Source organism: Rhinopithecus roxellana, chromosome 20 (assembly GCF_007565055.1).
Source record: "Rhinopithecus roxellana isolate Shanxi Qingling chromosome 20, ASM756505v1, whole genome shotgun sequence".
In the NCBI taxonomy this organism is placed as follows: domain Eukaryota; kingdom Metazoa; phylum Chordata; class Mammalia; order Primates; family Cercopithecidae; genus Rhinopithecus; species Rhinopithecus roxellana.
The window spans coordinates 78,536,167-78,555,006 of NC_044568.1; the positions used below are offsets into that span (position 1 = coordinate 78,536,167).

Here is an 18,840-nt window from a genome sequence, read left to right on the forward strand (position 1 = left end):
GATAGGAATTTGCATTGAATGTGTAGATCGCCTTGGGTAGCGTGGTCACTTTAACGATATCATTTCTTCTGATTCGTGAGCGTTGGATGTGTCTCCATTTGTGTCATCTTCAGTTTCTTTCTTGGGCTGCTGATTGTTTTGTTGATGTTTTGGTTTGGTTTGGTTTTTTGAGACGGAGTTTTGCTCTTATTGCCCAGGCTGGAGTGCAGGAGTGCAATGTCGGCTCACTGCAACCTCCACCTCCCAGGTTTAAGCAATTCTTCTGCCTCAGCCTCCCAAGTAGCTGGGATTACAGGTGCCTTCCACCACAGCCAGCTAATCTTATGTAGTTTTAGTAGAGATGGGATTTCACCATGTTGGCCAGTCTGGTCTCGAACTCCTCACCTCCGGTGATCCACCTGCCTTGGCCTCCCAAAGTGCTGGGATTGCAGGCATGAGCCACTGCACCCAGCCATGCTGGTTGTTTTTAAGCTACGGTTTGAGCACCTAACATGCAGTAAGCAATGGACAGATGCTTTATGTACTTTATATGCTTTATGTCAGTCCTTACTAGTAGCAGTTTGAGGGAGTGAGCATTATCTTTATTATCCAGATGAGGAATCTGAGGTCCAGAGAGACAAAGAAACTTTCCCAGCATAACTGGCAGAGAAGGGACTCAGACCTAGGTCTGTGTCACTCTAGGCCTGGGCTCTAACCACTGAGCTCTGCTCCTGGTAGAATGAGAGTCAGCTTTGGTGTCTCTATCACCCCGGGCAGCCAGACTGTGCCTCATTCTCTTCTCACCTTCCTCCTCCCAGATAACAGCGACTTGATTGCATGTACAGTGATCACCAAGGACGGCGGCATGGTCCAGCGATTCCTGGCTGTGGATATTTACCAGATGAGTTTGGTGGAGCCTGATGTGTCCAGGCTTGGCTGGGGAGTGGTCAAGTTTGCAGGCCTATTGCAGGTAAGATGGCCAGGAGCTCTGGAATCTCTTCTCAGTTGGCTACAAACACACACACACACACACACACACACACACACACACATACACACACACACACACACACACAATTATCATCTTTATCATTAATTTCTAATGATATTATACAAGGTATATGTGAACAAATTGTCACCCAAAAAAAAGCTAAAATATCACATAAATGCTCATATATAGAGCAAAGTCCTTTCTGACCAAAACCCTCAATTCTTACACCTCCCCTCCACAGGAGATAACCTTTATTATCAGTGTGACCTTTCCAGATCTGTTTTTCTGCCAAAGGCATATATAAATGTAACTACATGTACTATTTTTTAAAATTATATACATATACTTGAGAGTGTATGTGCGTGTTTTTTATGATATCACATTGAATATGTTCTAAACTTTGCTTTTTTCATTCAATAGTATGTCTTGGAGAGCCAGCTACATTAGTACACGCAGACCTCCTGGTATTCTTTTTCACTGCTGTGTGACTACAGCAAGGCATGTTTAACCCATACCCTGTCGACTATTTCCAGTTTTCTGCCTTTCCAGACGGTACTGCCATGAACGGAATCACTCTCACTCCTTTATGCATTTGGGCAAGATTTCCCTAGGCAGATACCAAGAAGCTGGGGTGTACTAATTTTAAGTGTTAGTAGACACTGCCAAATACCACTCTAAAATGATTGTTGCCACTGGCATTTTTGAGAATTCCCTTCCGCTCAACGTCAGTCCAGCAGAGCTAGGCTCTAACTTGCCAAGTACCAAGCTGGGGCTTGGGTTTTGGGGTTTTTTTGTTTGTTTGTTTTTTGTTTTTAATGTTTGCCAGTGTGGGCCGGGCGTGGTGGCTCGTGTCTGTAATCCCAGCACTTTGGGAGGCCAAGGCAGGTGGATCACTTGAGGTCAGGAGTTCGAGACCAGCCTGGCCAACATGGTAAAACCCTGTCTCTACTAAAAATACAAAAATTAACTAGGCATGGTGGCAGGCACCTGTAATCCCAGCTACCCAGGAGGCTGAGGCACGAGAATCGCTTGAACCCAGGAGGCAGAGGTTGCAGTGAGCTGAGATCGCGCCACTACACTCCAGCCTGGGTGGCACAGTGAGACCCTGTCTAAAAAAAAAAAAAAAAAGTTTGTCCACGTGATAGATGACTAGTACCAGCTCTTTGAGTGAATAAAGCAAAGAATCAGAAGGGTTGAAAGCAGCCTCCCAGCTCACCCCTCTGCCATACCGTTTGTCCCTGGATGTCCAGCCAACACTTCATGTCTGAGCTTTGCCCTACTTCAAGGCAGTCCATTTCTTTGCCAGCCAGCCCTGGTTTCTGGAAGGGCCTTGCTCAGGCTGCCCCATCTCTGCCTCGCCACAGCCTGACCTGCTGTCTGTGTCCTGCTCTCTGCGAGAACCACCCACATACTTGAAGCTGCTGTTACAGCCTCTTCCCTAACCTTCTCTTCTTCAGCATCTTCCTATTGTAAAAGTGTCTTTTACAAAGTATAATGTAAGAAACAACTTTAGAAGAATCTTTCATTTAAGAAAATACTCCATGGGCCGGGCGCGGTGGCTCAAGCCTGTAATCCCAGCACTTTGGGAGGCCGAGGTAGACGGATCACAAGGTCAGGAGATCGAGACCATCCTGGCTAACACAGTGAAACCACGACTCTACTACAAATACAAAAAATTAGCCGGGTGTGGTGGCGGGCACCTGTAGTCCCAGCTACTCGGGAGGCTGAGGCAGGAGAATGGCGTGAACCCGGGAGGCAGAGCTTGCGGTGAGCCGAGGTTGCGCCATTGCACTCCAGCCTGGGCGACAGAGCGAGACTCCGTCTCAAAAAAAAAAAAAAAAACACTCCATGCAAGACATTGTCCATTAAGTGACTTATGCTTATCTATCTAGGCTTTACCTAGGCTTATGATTAATTTCCATTAGAATTTAGTGTCAGGCAAGTGTTTTCCTCCCCCAAAGAATTAATATGTGTCTTCCATCAGACAATGAAAGCCACATAAACCTTTTTTTTTTTTGGCCGTCTTCCAATGGATACTATTTGTCAGGTCTTTACTATACCACACTCCCTGCTTTAAATGTGGAATACCTCATCTAATCCTTACTGTCACGTTTTGATGGGGGTGTTGTCTCCAAAGAGCCCACGCCAAATGTAATGCCTGAGAACCACAACCAGCTTGCGCTGTGAGCCTTTTCCAACGTTGTCCCCACCTCCTTTAACATTTCTGACTTTTGTGTTCATCCCCTCTCAGGCTTTTATATCAGATCACCTCAAACCTTCATGGGAGCAGATTCTCTATGCAGAATCCGTTCTGAGGTTTTACACTGGGTTTGTCTTTTAAAATTTGCTACATGTTCGTTTCTTCTCCACCTTCAAAACACAGCTTCCTTCAAATCTCTGCTCAGTGACTTTCCCTATTCCTTTCTTTTTTTCTTTTTTTTTTTAATTTGAGACAGAGTCTCGCTCTGTCACCCAGGCTGGAGTGCAGTGGTTTGATCTCTGCTCATTACAACCTCTGCCTCCCTGGTTCAAGCGATTCTCCTGCTTTATAGCCTCCTGAGTATCTGGGACTACAGGCACACACCACCATGCCTGGCTAATTTTTATGTTTTTAGTACAGACTGGGTTTCACCTTGTTGGCCAAGCCGGTCTCGAACTCCGACCTTGTGATCCACCCACCTCGGCCTCCCAAAGTGCTGGAATTACAGGCATGAGCCACCATGCCCAGTCCCTGTCCTTTTCTCAGGATTAACTTTTCCCTTTGGGGACCAGAAGTTTCTCAAAGGTATACAAATGGTTGCCAACGATGTCCCCTTCTTAGAAGAAATAAGGAAGAAATTGAGGAGTAGATGAGCAACTATATCTAAGATCAGGCCAGATGGTAGTAGTAATTTTGGTTCATTATCTCTGGCTTCTCAGAAGTAAGAGTTTGCCTGTTGCATTTCCTGTGGCCCCTTGAAGAGGCTTGTATGGGGTACCCTGTTATTCATGAGCTGACCCAAGTCCTCATGGAAAACAGGCACCAGCCACCACCACCAGCATTCGCTCCTTTGGGGTACTCTGTGCCTCCTCCTACACTGTCTTCTCCCACTGGGTCTGGTCTGCCTTGTGCCCATCCATGACTCTGTTGGACTTGGGAAGCTGTTGATCTTAGATCAAAAGCAGAGTTGAATTTGGAGACCTCTTTCTAGATGCCTCATGATGCCACAGCTCCTAGCCACCCTCCTCCCAAACCCAACAAATGCCCTTTCCTTTGCTTCTCACTGTGCAGGACATGCAGGTGACTGGCGTGGAGGATGACAGCCGTGCCCTGAACATCACCATCCACAAGCCTGCGTCCAGCCCCCATTCTAAGCCCTTCCCCATCCTCCAGGCCACCTTCATCTTCTCAGACCACATCCGCTGCATCATCGCCAAGCAGCGCCTGGCCAAAGGCCGCATCCAGGCAAGGCGCATGAAGATGCAGAGAATAGCTGGTGAGTGGCCGGACCCTGGCAGGGCGTCCTCTGACACTTGGCGGGGCAGGGCTTTCTGTAGTTCTCACATTGACCTTGAGAACCCCCATAGCAAAGAAGAAGATACCTATGATTCAGGAATTGTTTTATATGAGTACAAAGAAGTCCCATTTCCTGGGTGTTTGATTTCTGGTGAGTTTCTAGGGCTGCATGGAAGAGAAGAGGAGCCCTCCCTAGCAGGCAGGAGGCCAGTAGTAAGTAGATATCAGTGTGGCACCACTCTTCTCAGCCCTTCACACTGAAATTCTCAAGCATATGTTAACAAAGTGCTTTGACATTCCTCTACCACCTCCGATCCTGAAAATAACTCTGAAGTTCTGTAGGGCCTGCTCTGCCCGTTTTACCGAGAAGGAAACTGAGGCTCAGGGACTTGCCCAAAGTCATGCAGGCAGAACCCACAGGCAGAACTTCCTACTCTAAAGCTTACCCCCTCTTCCTTCCCCTTCCCAGTTCTTATAAGAGGCAGCCCTACTTGGTGAAAGGCTGGAACCCTTGGAAGGAAGTCATTTTACATTTCACGGGGTTTGTGGTGAATTTCTGAGGAAGCCCAACACTGCCTAGTGTTAGGAAGGCCAAGATTTCTTAGAAGCAAAGGCACAGAAATGAGAGAGATGCATTCATTGGGCAGGAAGGCAGGGCTTTCTCCTTGGCGTGGGGGGAAGGCATTGTCAACTCCTAAAATTTCAAACAGTCTTTCTCAAGATACCCAGTGCCATTCAGTTCAGGCACCAGTGGTCATCCTGGTGGCTGCTGAGAGGATTTTAAGCCCACCTGGGGATGTGGGCATGCTTTCTCAAGGGATAACTTTAAAATAAGCCCTTGGCCAGGCACAGTGGTTCATGTCTGTAATCTCAGCACTTTGGTAGGCCAAGGCGGGTGACTCACTTGCGCCCAGGAGTTCGAGACCAGCCTGGGAAACATGGCAAGACCCTGTCTCTACAAAAAAATACAAAAATGAGCCAGGTGTGGTGTCACACGCCTGTAGTCCCAGCTATTCGGGAGGCTGTGGCGGGAGGATCACTTGAGCCTGGGAGGTAGAGGTTACAGTGAGCCATGATTACACCACTGCACTCCAGCCTAGGAGACAGAGTGAGACCCTGTCTCAAAAATAAACCCTCAGAGGGCCAGTTTCTGGGCATTACCTATGCGATGATTTACTGTGCTGATTTGCACAGTCCCACGTGCCACGTCGTCCCCATCTCATTTCTCACTTAGCTGAAACTTGGCCTACAAAATCATTACTGAAGCATTTTGTAATGTGCAAAGTGACTTAAATCATTCAGCCCTTTCTTTTAAGATTTATTTTCAGGGAGTTGTTACCCCCGCCTCCCCCCCACCATGTAAAGCAATTTCTCACAGCTGGCATGAAGGCCAAATACTTCATTTGAAAATTGAGAATTATGCTGTAAAGTGGCTGTTAGAACTAACGCCTTGGGTATTTCTTAAATTGATTTTAAAAAGCCCCTCCAAATGGATATATTGGGAGATTTATTTATGGAAGGGAGGACAGTGGCTAAGACAGATAAACACCTACTCATAGTTACACATATACATGCACATATTTTCACATGCTCCTTCACATGTGCAGATATACGTACACACATATATGTGTGAACTCTCTGGGCAGACTCGGCCCCACTCACTTGCAGTCTGAAACAGCCTTTGTCAGGGTCCTTTCCACATGGAAGCTGAGAATCCAAAGTCGAAATTGACCTAGCATCCATTCTACTCGAGGAGCCCGGGCTCCTACCCCTTTCTCCTTGGTCTCAACCTTGGCCTGAAGCCCTCTCTTGGCATCTGCTTGTGCCTTGAGCCTCAGTGGGATCTTGGATGTTCCACTGTTCTCTCTAACTCAAGGCTGCATGCCGCCCACTTGGCATCTCCTAAGTGACATGCCTGGCAGGGCCACAGCCACTGCAGTGTCCCCCCACAAATTCTCACCACCCTCCTCTATCCCACATGCTCAGAGTGAACCATGCTATTGTTTGACCGTAGCCCTCCTGGACCTCCCAATCCAGCCCACCACTGAAGTCCTGGGGTTTGGACTCGGCTCCTCCACCTCCACTCAGCACCTGCCTTTCCGCTTCTACGACCAAGGGCGCCGGGGCAGCAGCGACCCCACAGTGCAGCGCTCCGTGTTTGCGTCAGTGGACAAGGTGCCAGGTGAGCCAGCCCCCTGCCCTGCTCCGCAGCTCGTTCGTCATGGTGGGCGTTCAAGGGCTTTCTCTCTGTGGAGCCTGTGTGAGCTGCCCTTCCTCTCTCAGAAGCCTAGTCGGCTGGCAGCACCGGCTTCTTAGAATTTATCAAAGCGCGGCACGAGATTAAACCCAGCCCCCAAAATAAATCTTGACTTTCCCTTTAGTGTTTGGTTTGGTTTTCCAGAGATTTGTTGGGTATGTGGAAGAACTTCTCAGAACTGACTAAGAAGTTTCTTGGAAATTTCTTGGAAACATTTAAATGATTAATGATGAAGTTGTGGGACAGTAGTTTCCTTCTCCATGTGAGATGACTAGAAAGAGAGTGTGTTTGGTTCCGATTACAACCTCCTGAAGAAGTGAGACTTCAGAAGGAGTGGACAGCTGGCCTGTGGACAGCAGGGCCTTCTTTGTCCACTCCTTCCATATGAGGGCATCCCCTCTCACTTTTGCCAAAGGTCATCTCGAACCCTCCTCCTCCCCTCCTCCCAAAACAGAAAATTGAATGGAAAGTTCATTGCTGATTTGTCAGAGTGGAAAGGACCACTTCTCCAGGAGACCGAGTTCTCCCCTTCCTGTTCTGACATGTCTGCTTTAAATAAATCCGTATGCACCCCGATCCCTCGAAAGAGAGCCTTTCTTTTGATTGCAAAGCTTTAGAACGCTGGCCAAGCTCTCATTCACAACTTAACCCCTCCCCATGGAGGGCTTCAAACTTAAGTTGCAAGTGTTGTGAAATGTTTTCAAAAGCAGTTATTGATTTAAGAACAAAACGTAGCCATATGAACCTGCTCAAAACCCGAGTCCTGGTTCCTCCACGTGATTTATTTTAGTTGCATTATTTGATTTGATGAATTCATTATTTATATGTATATACTGTAGGCATATGATTTTTTAAAATCCAGACAGGAGATGATCAAATGAAAAACAAGTCTACTTTGCTTCAGAAGTAACTATTGTTAACAGTTTCTTGCCTGTCTTTCCAGAAATATTTCTTTGTATGTCATGCGTATGTTTGTGTTTTACACATGGGGTATACCATATGTCTGATGCTGCACCTTGCTGCTTCTTCCTTAATAGAAAGTGTCACACATTAACACATATAAATCAGCCTAGTTCTCCTTAACTGTTATATGGTATTTTGTCATATGGATGGGCAAAAAAATCTTTTCTGCTGTTTCATATTTGGGTCATTTCCAGTGTTTTGGTCTTACAGTATCACAGTGCACATCCTTAGGGTATCTTTGTGTAATTGTGCAAATCTCGCATGTTTGTGTGATAAATTCCTAGCAGTGAATTTGCCAAAGGGGCGGGTTTTTAATCTTCTTATACGTAGTCCCAACATGAAGTCTAGAAGACAGTACACCAATTCACTCTGCCACCCACAGCTTGTGATTGGTTTCTTTCTTAAAACCAGTCTTAGGGCTGGGCGTGGTGGCTCATGCCAGTAATCCCAGCACCTTGGGAGGCTAAGACAGGCGAATTGCTTGAGCCCAGGAGTTTGAGACCAGCCTGGGCAACATAGTAAGACCTCATCTCTAGTATAAATAAAAAATTAGCTGGGCATGGTGGTGCGCACCTGTGGTCTCAGCTACACTCAGGAGGCTGAGGTGGGAGGGTCACTTGCGCCCAGGAGGTTGACGCTGCAGTGAGCTGTGATTGTACCATGCACTCCAGCCTGAGCAACAGAGTGAGACCCTGTCTCAAAAACAAAAGAAAAAAAACAATCTTAGGCTGAGAGACTGATTGTGGCACCGCCTCTATTTTCAGTGATGAAATGTGAGATGATTCTGCCTATTTCAGCGCCTGGAGGATTCTTTGCTTAAAAATTCTGCGGGTTGCTTCGTGTTCTGTAGCCATGATTGCTAAGTAAATATGAAGTGTGACTGAGTCTAAGTTAACTGAGAACAAATTGACCTGGTAAGAAATGACGTCTTTAGGCTCACTGAGGCATCTTTCAGTTTCGGAACTTACTGGTTAAGGAGAAAAACCCAGGCCTTATTTCTGCTCTGATCCCTTTTGGAATGAGGTAGAATGTAAGTAAATAAATAGAGCCAAGTGGCACATTCTTCGGCATCTACGTGATCATTTCTCTGTTTGCGGAATTCTTTAGGATAACTTATTGCTTACCTCTTCTACCCTGCCTGGCCTTCCAGTGGAGGGGTGAGAACATCAAATGCTGGGAGTGTGGCCCGGCTCCAGAACCTGGGCCTGCCTGTCAGGGAAGTTGGCACAGCTGGGATGCCCCATGTCCTGTTGCTGGTCCCAGGGTCAGCAAGTGTGAGGCTGTGCCAACTGGGACAACAGCAAGTCAGAGGTGGCTGCTGAAGGCAGCCTCCACCCCTTGGCTGTCTCCCCTGACTGCCCCTGGTAGTGCCACTCAGCTATGAGGAGTGAGATGGAGACATTCTTATTTATCCCCCCACCCCTGCAAAGAGGGAGGCCTCACTGCCCTTCCACCTTGGCTTGGCACCAGAGCTGTGTCCCAAAGAGCAAGTTGAAATCCCTGAAGCTTGGCATGGTGGGAGCATAGGCTGCCGCCATCCCCTTCTCAGTAGTCAGGGTCCCCCACAGCAGCAGCCACTCAGCATCTTGGAATCATTCTTAAATCTTTTCACCCCACTTCTACACCCACCAGCCTGCTTGGCCTCCAGAAAATAATGAAATCTGAGATCTCCTCTCCCAGATCTCCCAAGATTACAACAGAAGCCTTCTCAGGATCCCCAGCTTCCATTCAGCCAGTGGGATCCTTCTAGTACTTCAATCAGATTACATCATACCCCCGCCTCCAGCTTTTTGGTAGTTTCCTGTTGCACTTAGAACAAAATCCACATCTCTCCTTCTGATCTTGGGTGATGGCTGTGAGATCCAGCCCCAACTGGCCTCTCAGATGAAGTTCCCCCGACCCCAAGCTCACTCTAGCCCCAACCCCAGCCTTGCCAGTCCCTGCTGCTCCTCTAAGCCAGCATTTCTCAGAGTTTTAGCCTCAGCACTCCCGTGTTTATGTGCTTAAAAAGTATTACAGAACTTAAAGAGATTTCATTTAGATAGATTATATTTATAGATATTTATGGCATTATAAATTAAAACTAAGAAATGCTTTTAATATATATTTATTGAATAAATCCATTGCATATATGCATAACTAACATAGTTTTCTATGAACAATAAACATACAAAATGATTTATCGTGCACATTTCTGCAAGTCTCTTTAATGCCTGGCTTAATAGAAGACATCTGGATTCTCCTCTTTGCTTCTGTTTTCAGTCTGTTGTGATAGCATGCATTCTGTGGCCTCTGGAAAACTCCTCAGTACACTCCTGGGAAAATGAACATAAAAGAAAAATGTCTTACTATTTTTATGAAAACAAGGATTTCCAGACCACACTTTGAGACTCACTCCGGTAAATCACTGCGGCCTTCCCTGCCTCAGGGCCTTGCACTGGATGTCTGTCCCGGGATGTTGGTAGCTGCCTCCCGCTAACGGCTCAAGTTTAGTCCGTGTGCCACCTCTTCAGAGGCCTTTTTGTGGCCTGGTTCCTTCTTTTTCTTTTTTTTTGAGATGGAGTCTCGTTCTGTCTCCCAGGCTGGAGTGCAGTGGCGTAGTCTCAGCTCACTGCAAGCTCCGTCTCCTGGGTTCACGCCATTCTCCTGCCTCAGCCTCCTGAGTAGCTGGGACTACAGGCGCCCGCCACCACGCCTGGCTAGTTTTTTCTGTTTTTAGTAGAGACAGGGTTTACACCGTGTTAGCGAGGATGGTCTTGATCTCCTGACCTCATGATCCACTCGCCTCGGCCTCCCACAGTGCTGGGATTACAGGCATGAGCCACCGCGCCCGGCCTGGCCTCGTTCAGTTTATCCACAGCACTGAGGTTCCTTACCTGGCTGATGCCTTTGTGTGCCTGGTCATAGTCTTTCTCCCCTGCAGAGTGGGTTGCCTGTGTGGGAACCTTCTATGCTGTTCACCCTGTATCTCAGTGCCTAGCTCTGTGCCCCTACTCAGTATTGTTGAGTGAAGAATGAGCCTGCATTTGTTCTCTGCTCAGCCTTGGAACAGAGCCCATCAAAGGCCTTCTCCCTTCTCTGAACACGGGAAGACAAGGAAAGTCCCTCTAGGGCCTTAGATACTTGGTGGTTTAGTCCATGGCACTTTGACAAGGGAACACAAAGGAACTGAGAACCCAGAAGACCTTAAGCAGCATCCCTCAGCTAAATGTCTGTCACCAAGTGAGCAAGATATGTGTCCAAGGACCATGTATCCAGGTGACAGATTTAGGTTGGTTGCATATCAACTGAATTTCACCACCCTCCTCCTACTCAGAGTTTTACAGAAGCCAAAGAGTAGTGCCAGAGCGGGAGCTGGGCAATGGAGGGAGATTCGGTCATCAGAAGCCTGGCCCGGGTTGGCCTCTGATGCTGTGACATCTCACCACTGCCATCAAGGGCCCGTGGGTGCTGGGGCATCCCTCCCCATAGGCCGCACAGTGCATGGAGTCCTTGCTTCTGCCTGGGGAATAAGTCACAAGGAGGAAAACAACTCTGGCTGCATGCCTTGGGGTAGCTGCCAGACAAAGGTGTTTTATTAGGACACATCTTCCGATTTTATCTGCGGACCCAGGTAATTGTCATAGAGCAGTTTGTCTCTCCTTTAGAAGCTATAAACGATTATATTTGATGAAAATATGCCTTTCATTTCCTTGGAGGAGATATTAAAGTAGTGTATAAATCAGGGCTAATAGGTGACTAGCCACTTTGGTGTATTTCTCTTCTTCCATTTGGCTTAGAAAAAAAAAAATCACAAGTTCTATTTATTGGCTAGTTTTATGTTGATGGCTCTCACCCTCACAGAATGTTCAGCTTCACAAGGGACTGTGCGTGAGCCTGGCCAAGGAGGGGGGTCAGTGGCGGCCAGTATGTGGGGGTGGGCAGGCATGGCCAGGTCTAGACTCTAGCCTGAGCTCTCTGTGGCTTTGAGGTGCCACGTTGCTGTGGTTAGTTCCTCATGGACCCTGCCCATGGCAACAGCTGCTTCTAGAGATAGATAGAATCTGCCATGATGGGCAGGGTGTCCAAAACTCGCCTACAAGAGTACCCTTTCCATAAACTCTAAGTGGACCAGCAGAACCCAGAGCAGAAGCTGTTCCCCAGAAATGACCCAGGGGTGCGGGGGGCTACAGTCTCCCAGAACAGCCTTGCTCCTCACTCTGGGCTCCTACTGGCCCAGTGGCTGCTTCAGGAGGCCGCAGGAGACCGGAGCTGCTTACAGGTGTTCCCCTGATGGGTTGGCAGGTGTGGGAAGGGCTGGCAGAGCACATAGCTCAGAGGAGCAGCCAGGCAGGTTGACATCTCCTGGCCCTTGCAGATGAGGGCTTAGTGAAATGACAAAAAAGTGACCTGTTCCCACCTGGTTTACTATCAGCTGTTCCCCACCAGCCTGTTAACTCCGGGACAGGGACTGCTCTGCCTCTTCCGCTGCTCTCTCTCCTTCTTCAAACCCACCAGCCCCTCTCTGTGGCCCATGGTCCCATGCATTCTGGCCCCTGCCCCCTTCTAGGATCAGCTCCCAGCCCTCTCTCCCCTCGGCTCTCTGCAGGTGGCACAATCCAGCCCTTTAGCCACACTGACTGGCTGGTTGTGCCTCACCAGGGCCAAGCACATCCCGTTTCGGGGCCTCTGTTTTCACGCTTCCTTCCGCGTGGAGCCCTCTGCATGGCTGGTTCCTTCTCAGCACTCAGGGGTCTGCTCCGATACCTCAAAAAGGGGCCTTCCCTGAGTGCCCAGGTCACCCTAGTTCTCTGCATGGCAGCTTGTTTTCAGTTGAGGTGAAATTTGCTTAACACAACATGACCAACCATTTGAAAGTGAATAATTCAGTGGCATTTAGTACCTTCAAAGTATTGTGCCATCATCCCCTCCTCTAGTTCCAAAACATTTCCATCCCCCCAAAAGAAAACCCCATAGCCATTAATCAGTCATCCCCCATGCCCCCTTCTCGCCAGCCCCTGGCATCCACTAATCTGCTTTCTGTCTCTATAGATTTACCTAGTCTGGATGTTTCCTATAAATCATACAATCTGTGGCCTTTCATGCCTGGCTTCTTTCTGTTTGCATCATGTTTTCAAGGTGCATCTGTCCTTCTTTTAGCTGAATAATATGCATTATATGGATAGACGTTGTTTTGCTTCCCCATTCATCCATCAATGCACATTTTGGGCTGTGTCTGCCTTTTGGCTATTGTGAATGGGCTACTGTGAACATTCGTGCACAAGCTTTTGCTTGAACACCTGTTTTCCATTATTTCCGGTATATACCTAGGAGTAGAAAGTAGGTCATGTGACAATCTTAACTTTCTGAGGAATTGCCCGACCATGGTCTTCATAGCCCTTAGCTTTAGCTGAAATTGCCTCTTGTATTCCTTGTTCTCTGACACTATCCTGCACTAGAATGGAAGGCACTTGGCCAGGGGGTGGGTGCAGGTTGTGGGGGACCTTGTTTGTCTTGTCCTTGACAGTACTGATTGATGCCTATGAAGTAGTTGATCAGTGAATACTGATGTGTGGGTGGATGGATGGATTGGTGGATGGGAGGCTGGGGGACAGAGGATGGGGCGGAGGAATTGTTCAGTCTTTTCCCAGCAGACTATAAACCCCTAAGGCCAGGGCATTTCTGTCTTACTCAGGTCTGGTACCCGGTGCCAGTTGGTGGTGGTTTGAGTGTGAGCTGGCAAGTTGGACTTCATCCCTTAAGGGCTAAGCTGGACTTTATTCTTCCTGTGCCAGCTTCCTACTGAGTTTGGGGCTCTAGCTGTCTTGTGGTAGACATTTAACTCCCCTGTATCACCTGAGGTCAGGAGTTCGAGACCAGCCTGGCCAACACGGCAAACCCTTGTCTCTACTAAAAGTACAAAAATTAGCCCGGTGTGGTGGCAGGCACCTGTAGTCCCAGCTACTCAGGAGGCTGAGGCAGGAGAACCACTTGAACTCAGGAGGTGAAGGTTGCAGTGAGCTGAGATCTTGCCATTGCAGTCTAGCCTGGATGACAGAGTGAGACTCTGTCTCAAGAAAAAAAAACAAAACAAAACAGAATTTAACTCTCCTGAGTATCTGGGCCGTGCCTTGCTTTTCACAATGTTATCTTTATCAAAGGCGCCTAAACCGGCATGGTCAGTCACGTGACCCAGAGCACTTAATAGTTCCGTGGAAAAGCCTTGCTGGTTGCAGACCCAGCCCTTGGCAGCTGAGTAACTTAGGAAGAATGCAGAGATGACACTGTGCTACGAGCCAACTGAGCTGACCGCAAAGCCTCCGACCGCCGTCTGAAAAGGAAAAAAGAAAATCGATGTTTCATTCATAGACATCAGTTCAGACTTCTCCTCTGAGGATAACGTCCCAGGTGCTAATGTCATCTCATGGTGGCATTTCCCAGGAACTGATTTTTTAGGCCTGTTATTTTTCTAGTTTCTGATTATAAAACTGGAGTCAGTCCTCTCCCTGCAGCTCCCTAAGGCAAAAAATACCCTTTCTGGAGTCACACAGGAAGAAGGACCTGGGGCTTCCTCCAGCTTCTCCAGCCCAGTCTTAACCCTTTCCCACCCTTCAGCTCACAGCTTAGAGACTCGGGCCAGCACGTTCGTGAGGCGGGTCCATGAGTTACAGAAACTTGATTCCTACCCTGAGGCCTTTTTTAAAGAAAAATTTATTGAGCTGCTAAGCACTTTATGCATTATTCTTATTCGAGCTTCCCAACAAGCCCTCAGAAGGAAGGTGTTACCATTTTCCTTTTCTACGGGTCAGAAAGTGGCCTACCCAAAGTCACAGCAGATACCCTCCCTCTAGTGTCAGACCCTGAGTCCCACCACCGTGCTGAACCAACTTTTCATTCACAGCTGATGTGAATTTCCCTTTGCTGATTGTTTTTTAAATGCTTAACAGCAGCCACCTAAGGCCTCACTGATACCAGGCAAAACTACATTGTCGCCTCCAACTCTAAGCATGTTTTGGACGAAAAATTTGTATCTATTATTTCTGGAAGTGTGAGCTATAATTTGGAAGAATTAACCATGTCAGGCACTTTATATGCATGAATTCTATCCTCCCGACCACCCTGGAAGCTGGTATCACTTGCTCTGCCTCACAGATAGGAAACTGAGGCTCAGAGCAAGACTGCAGAGCTCACATGAGACAGGCTGAGATCTGTACCTCCCCTTCCTGCCTCTAAATCCCATTTGCTTCAAGGCTGGCATTGCTGCAGGTTGAATATTCCTTATCCAAGAAGCTTGGGACCATGAGTGTTTTGAATTTTGGATTTTGGGGGATTTTGGAATATTTGCATTATACTTACTGGTTCAGCTTCACTAATCTAGAAATCTGAAATGCTCCGATGGGCATTTCCTTTGAGTGTCAAGTCGATGCTCAAAAAGTTTTGGATTTTGGATTTTCAGATTTGGATTGCTCAACCTGCAATGACTGAGCTACTTCACGTGGCAGCTCTGCCTGTCTCACAATGTCGGATATCAGTAGGATAGGCCCGCCTTAGAGAGGGGCCTCAAAGGATGCCCCTGGTCTAAACAGAATGTTCCCCACTCCCCTCTTCATCATCCACCCTGGCATTGGCCCACATCCTTGCGCCCCAAGACCCACTTCCAGTGTATCAAGGACAAACCTGCAAAGCAACAATCCAGAAAAATACCCTGTCCTGAGACCACCACTTCCAAACCAGGCTAGTGGTGCAGAGCTCATTCCTGCACAGGTTTGTCGCTGGTGTGCATAAACAAAAAGCAGACAGATGACCTCAAAATCCTGCCTGAACAAAAGCAGCAGGATTTGAGCCCCTTTCAAAGCTTTCTGGCAATTGCGTCTAAGAGATCAGCCTTCAAGTGGTGAGGCAGGGGTGTGGGGAACAGATCCTACTCAAAAATCAGCCCTGAGCTGAGTCCAAGGGGCCGCCTGTTTGCCAAGCCTCTTTTCAGGGCTCCACAGCAGCTGTGAAGAGAGAGAGCCTCAGGGAATGTGGAGCTGGGCTCACACAGCCAGAGAAGGAACCACATTCTCGGATCCGGGCCGGCAAGGTTTCCCCACTCACAACATGCCCCCGAAAGACACTTTCCCAATAGACACAGTAGCACTTGCTGTGGGAGCCCTCTGTTGCTAAATATGGATGCGGCAAGCAGGGTCAGCCATCTTGCCCAGATGCTTTTCTGGGAGGTGGAGGGAGGGGAAGAAGAGAGTTCCAAAGAACTGAGTATTGCCTCACTCTTCGGGGTCATTACCTAGCTTAGGCTGCCAAAGCAACTGTATGCCCAGGAGCCTTCTGGTCGTAAGAGTGTGTCAGATGGCAGGGAACATTCCCTGGTTGCTAATAGAGAATCCCATGCAGGAGGTGTGGGGAGAGAACAAACCCCATTTGCAATCTGCCATTTGACCTGGGCTATGCCTTAGAGTGTTCTATAGGCTCGGGTGGGCCACAGCAGGGCAGCCTTGCCAGCAGCACAGCACAGGCCAGTGTCAGCGCCAGAGCAAGTGGCTTGGCCACACACCCTGTGTGCTCACCAGCACGGGCCTGGCCCTCCACGTAGGATAGAGCTCTCCAGCCTCATCTTCCAGCCTCCTAGTCAAGCACATTTAGTGCATAACAGTCAGAAAAGACTAGAAAACACCAAGAAAAGATCGAAGTTACCAAATCTTGCCACCCCAGGGTGTCCATGATCAATTCCAGCATCCTTTTTTTCATTGTTTTTCCTGTTCATTCACAGTGGTGTTTCTTTTCCCAACAGTAGAGTAGTTGCCCAGGTGAGAAGCAGCAGAATGAAGGCACCCAGCACAAGCCAGAGTGTGTGGGCCCAAGTCCCAGCCTTCCACCTCCACGTGAAACTTGTTAGGTGGCCTTGACCCATTTAGTTCACCTCGTTGGATCTCGGTTTACTCATATAAGAAACAGGGGTGATGCTCAACAATGTGAGTGGACTTAACAACTGAACTGTACTCTTACTAATGGCTCAGGTGGTAGGATTTGTTACGTGTACCACAACTGAAAAACAAAAAATGGGATAAAGATGTCTCTTCATTAGGCTCTTGTGACATAAAATGAGTTCATTCACCTAAGTGCCCGGAACAATGCCTAACACATATAAAACGTGCAGCAAAGGTTGGCCGCTCTTAGCATTGTTGTTGTTGTTGTTGTTGTTGTTGTTAGTTAAGGGCTGAGCCTTGGGACCCCAGAAAATAGGTTCCTTTTCTACACATTAATCAGCACAAACAAAATTACCAATGCAGTAGCCCTTCTGCTGTCAATAACAAAGGCACGCTGCAGTGGCACAGAGTTTCTCTTTCACAGAGACTTTCCCTCAGTGTTGATGAAACACTGGGATGTAATAGAGCAGGCAGAATTTTCCTCCTCACACACAAGAGGTCCTGTCATCTGCCTGAGGCCCCACAGCTCTCAGAGGCTGAGCCAAGGCCAGAGAAGAGCACAAATTCATCCCCCGAGGCCTCCAGCCCAGCACACATCCTGTCCCCTCGGGTGCTGACTGCCATCGTTGGCACCGTGCCCACCTGAGCCAGGCAGTCCCCATGGAGCCTCCCAACAGCTCTGGGAAGCTAGTGTCATTCCTCAGTGCCCACTGTCACCCAGCTCACAAGTGGGCAACCAGGGCTTCATGAACCTTCATGCCCTCCGTTCTGAAGCGTATTCAGAGGCGGAACACCTGGAAATCAGGTGTGTTTTGGGAACCCCACATACTCTTGCCGTGTTCTACTCCATCATGTGACCCAGGAGCACAGAAATCATCAGAGAGCATGACTTGCATCTGTGTCTCAAGTCTGTCTCTAAAGGAAAAGTCCGTAAAATCACCCAAGGAAACATCCTAAGCCTTTTCTGATGGTATTTATTTTTTGCTTCTGAATCATTTGTTTTAGCAACCACAAGTTCTCATTAACAGACAAGTGATAGCAGATGCCAAGGTGTGAAGGCCTCTTTATGGCAGAAAACCGAGAAACAAAAAATTCCTAGCCCTTAATTCCGTATGTAAGTTGATAAAAGTCCACCTTGATTTGATTTTTGCCTTAAAATCTCTCTGACTAGCTCAAAGACAACCCCCTGGAACAAGGTTTAGGAACCACTTTCCCACTTCCCGAGAATTAGAGTGCCTTTGGGATCCAAGAAAATGAAATGCCAGCCGGACGCGGTGGCTCACACCTTTAATCCCAGCACTTTGGGAGACCAAGGCAGGTGGATCACCTGAGGTCAGGAATTCGAGACTAGCCTGGGTGACAGAGTTAGACTCCGTCTTAAAAAAAAAAAAAAAAAGTGAAATGCCAGCTTGGTGAAATCCCATCTCTACTAAAAATACAAAAAGTAGCCAGTCATGTTGGGGTGTGCCTGTAGTCCCAGCTACTCAGGAGGCTGAGGCAGGAGAATTGCTTGAACCTGGCAGGCAGAGGTCGCAGTGAGCCAAGATCGCACCACTGCACTCCAGCCTGGGTAACGGAGCGAGACTCCGTCTCAAAAAAGAGGGAAATGTCAAATAAGAAGCAGTATTGCCGAGTACACAGTTAGTGGGAAGGAGAGTTAGTTCATGAGGGCCCACTAAGAGTGGGAAAAACCAACGGAATCAAAAGGCAGAGATGCGGCAATAATGGTGCTTCAGAGACAGGCAGAAGCCATTCCATTTTCCAAGTGTCCCTTTCCTTCATGCCTCTGATGGCCTCTTCAAAGCACAGCAGCTCCTGGGGGCCAGGGGACGGGACCGCCTGGTGGAGAAGAATTGGGGTGGGGGAAGAATTGGCATTTTTAAAAGGAACTTTTACAATTCCAAGGAAGTGACATGACAAACGTGTTGACAAGGATCAGGAAAAGGAAGGTTGGTTGAGCAAGTGTTTTCTAAGGCTCTTGATGAATCAAATAAACACTGCACAGGGCTTACAGAGAAGCCTGGGGTTGTGGGGAGGGACTGTGAGCAAGTCTTGCCAGCTAGTGAGGCTCTGTGGTGATTCTGGCAGGGCACATGCAAAGGTGTGGCTGCAGGGTAGGGATGAACAGAGAGCTGGGAAGCTCAGCAGGGCCCCATGGCAAAGCGCTTTGTGAGCTTGCCGCATGGTTCGAATTTCATCCTGGAAGCAGCAGGAAGCCACTGAAGGTTCTAAGACAGTAGGGCACATGGGC

At 48.2% G+C, this 18,840-nt stretch overlaps 1 protein-coding gene across 6 annotated transcripts in view; it reads left to right on the forward strand.

Annotated features, from left to right (window-relative positions):
• Window positions 1-18,840, forward strand: part of CLEC16A (C-type lectin domain containing 16A) — a 239,121-nt gene that overhangs the window by 174,351 nt on the left and 45,930 nt on the right. For 5 of the 6 annotated variants that reach the window (XM_010370239.2, XM_010370240.2, XM_030925089.1 and 2 more), the window contains 3 exons: window positions 798-949; window positions 4,242-4,446; window positions 6,481-6,648. In XM_010370239.2, the coding sequence (XP_010368541.2) occupies window positions 798-949; window positions 4,242-4,446; window positions 6,481-6,648 (525 nt within the window). Of the gene's footprint in view, window positions 1-797; window positions 950-4,241; window positions 4,447-6,480; window positions 6,847-18,840 lie in introns of those variants that run through there. The other variant, XM_010370242.2, reaches the window with a different exon arrangement.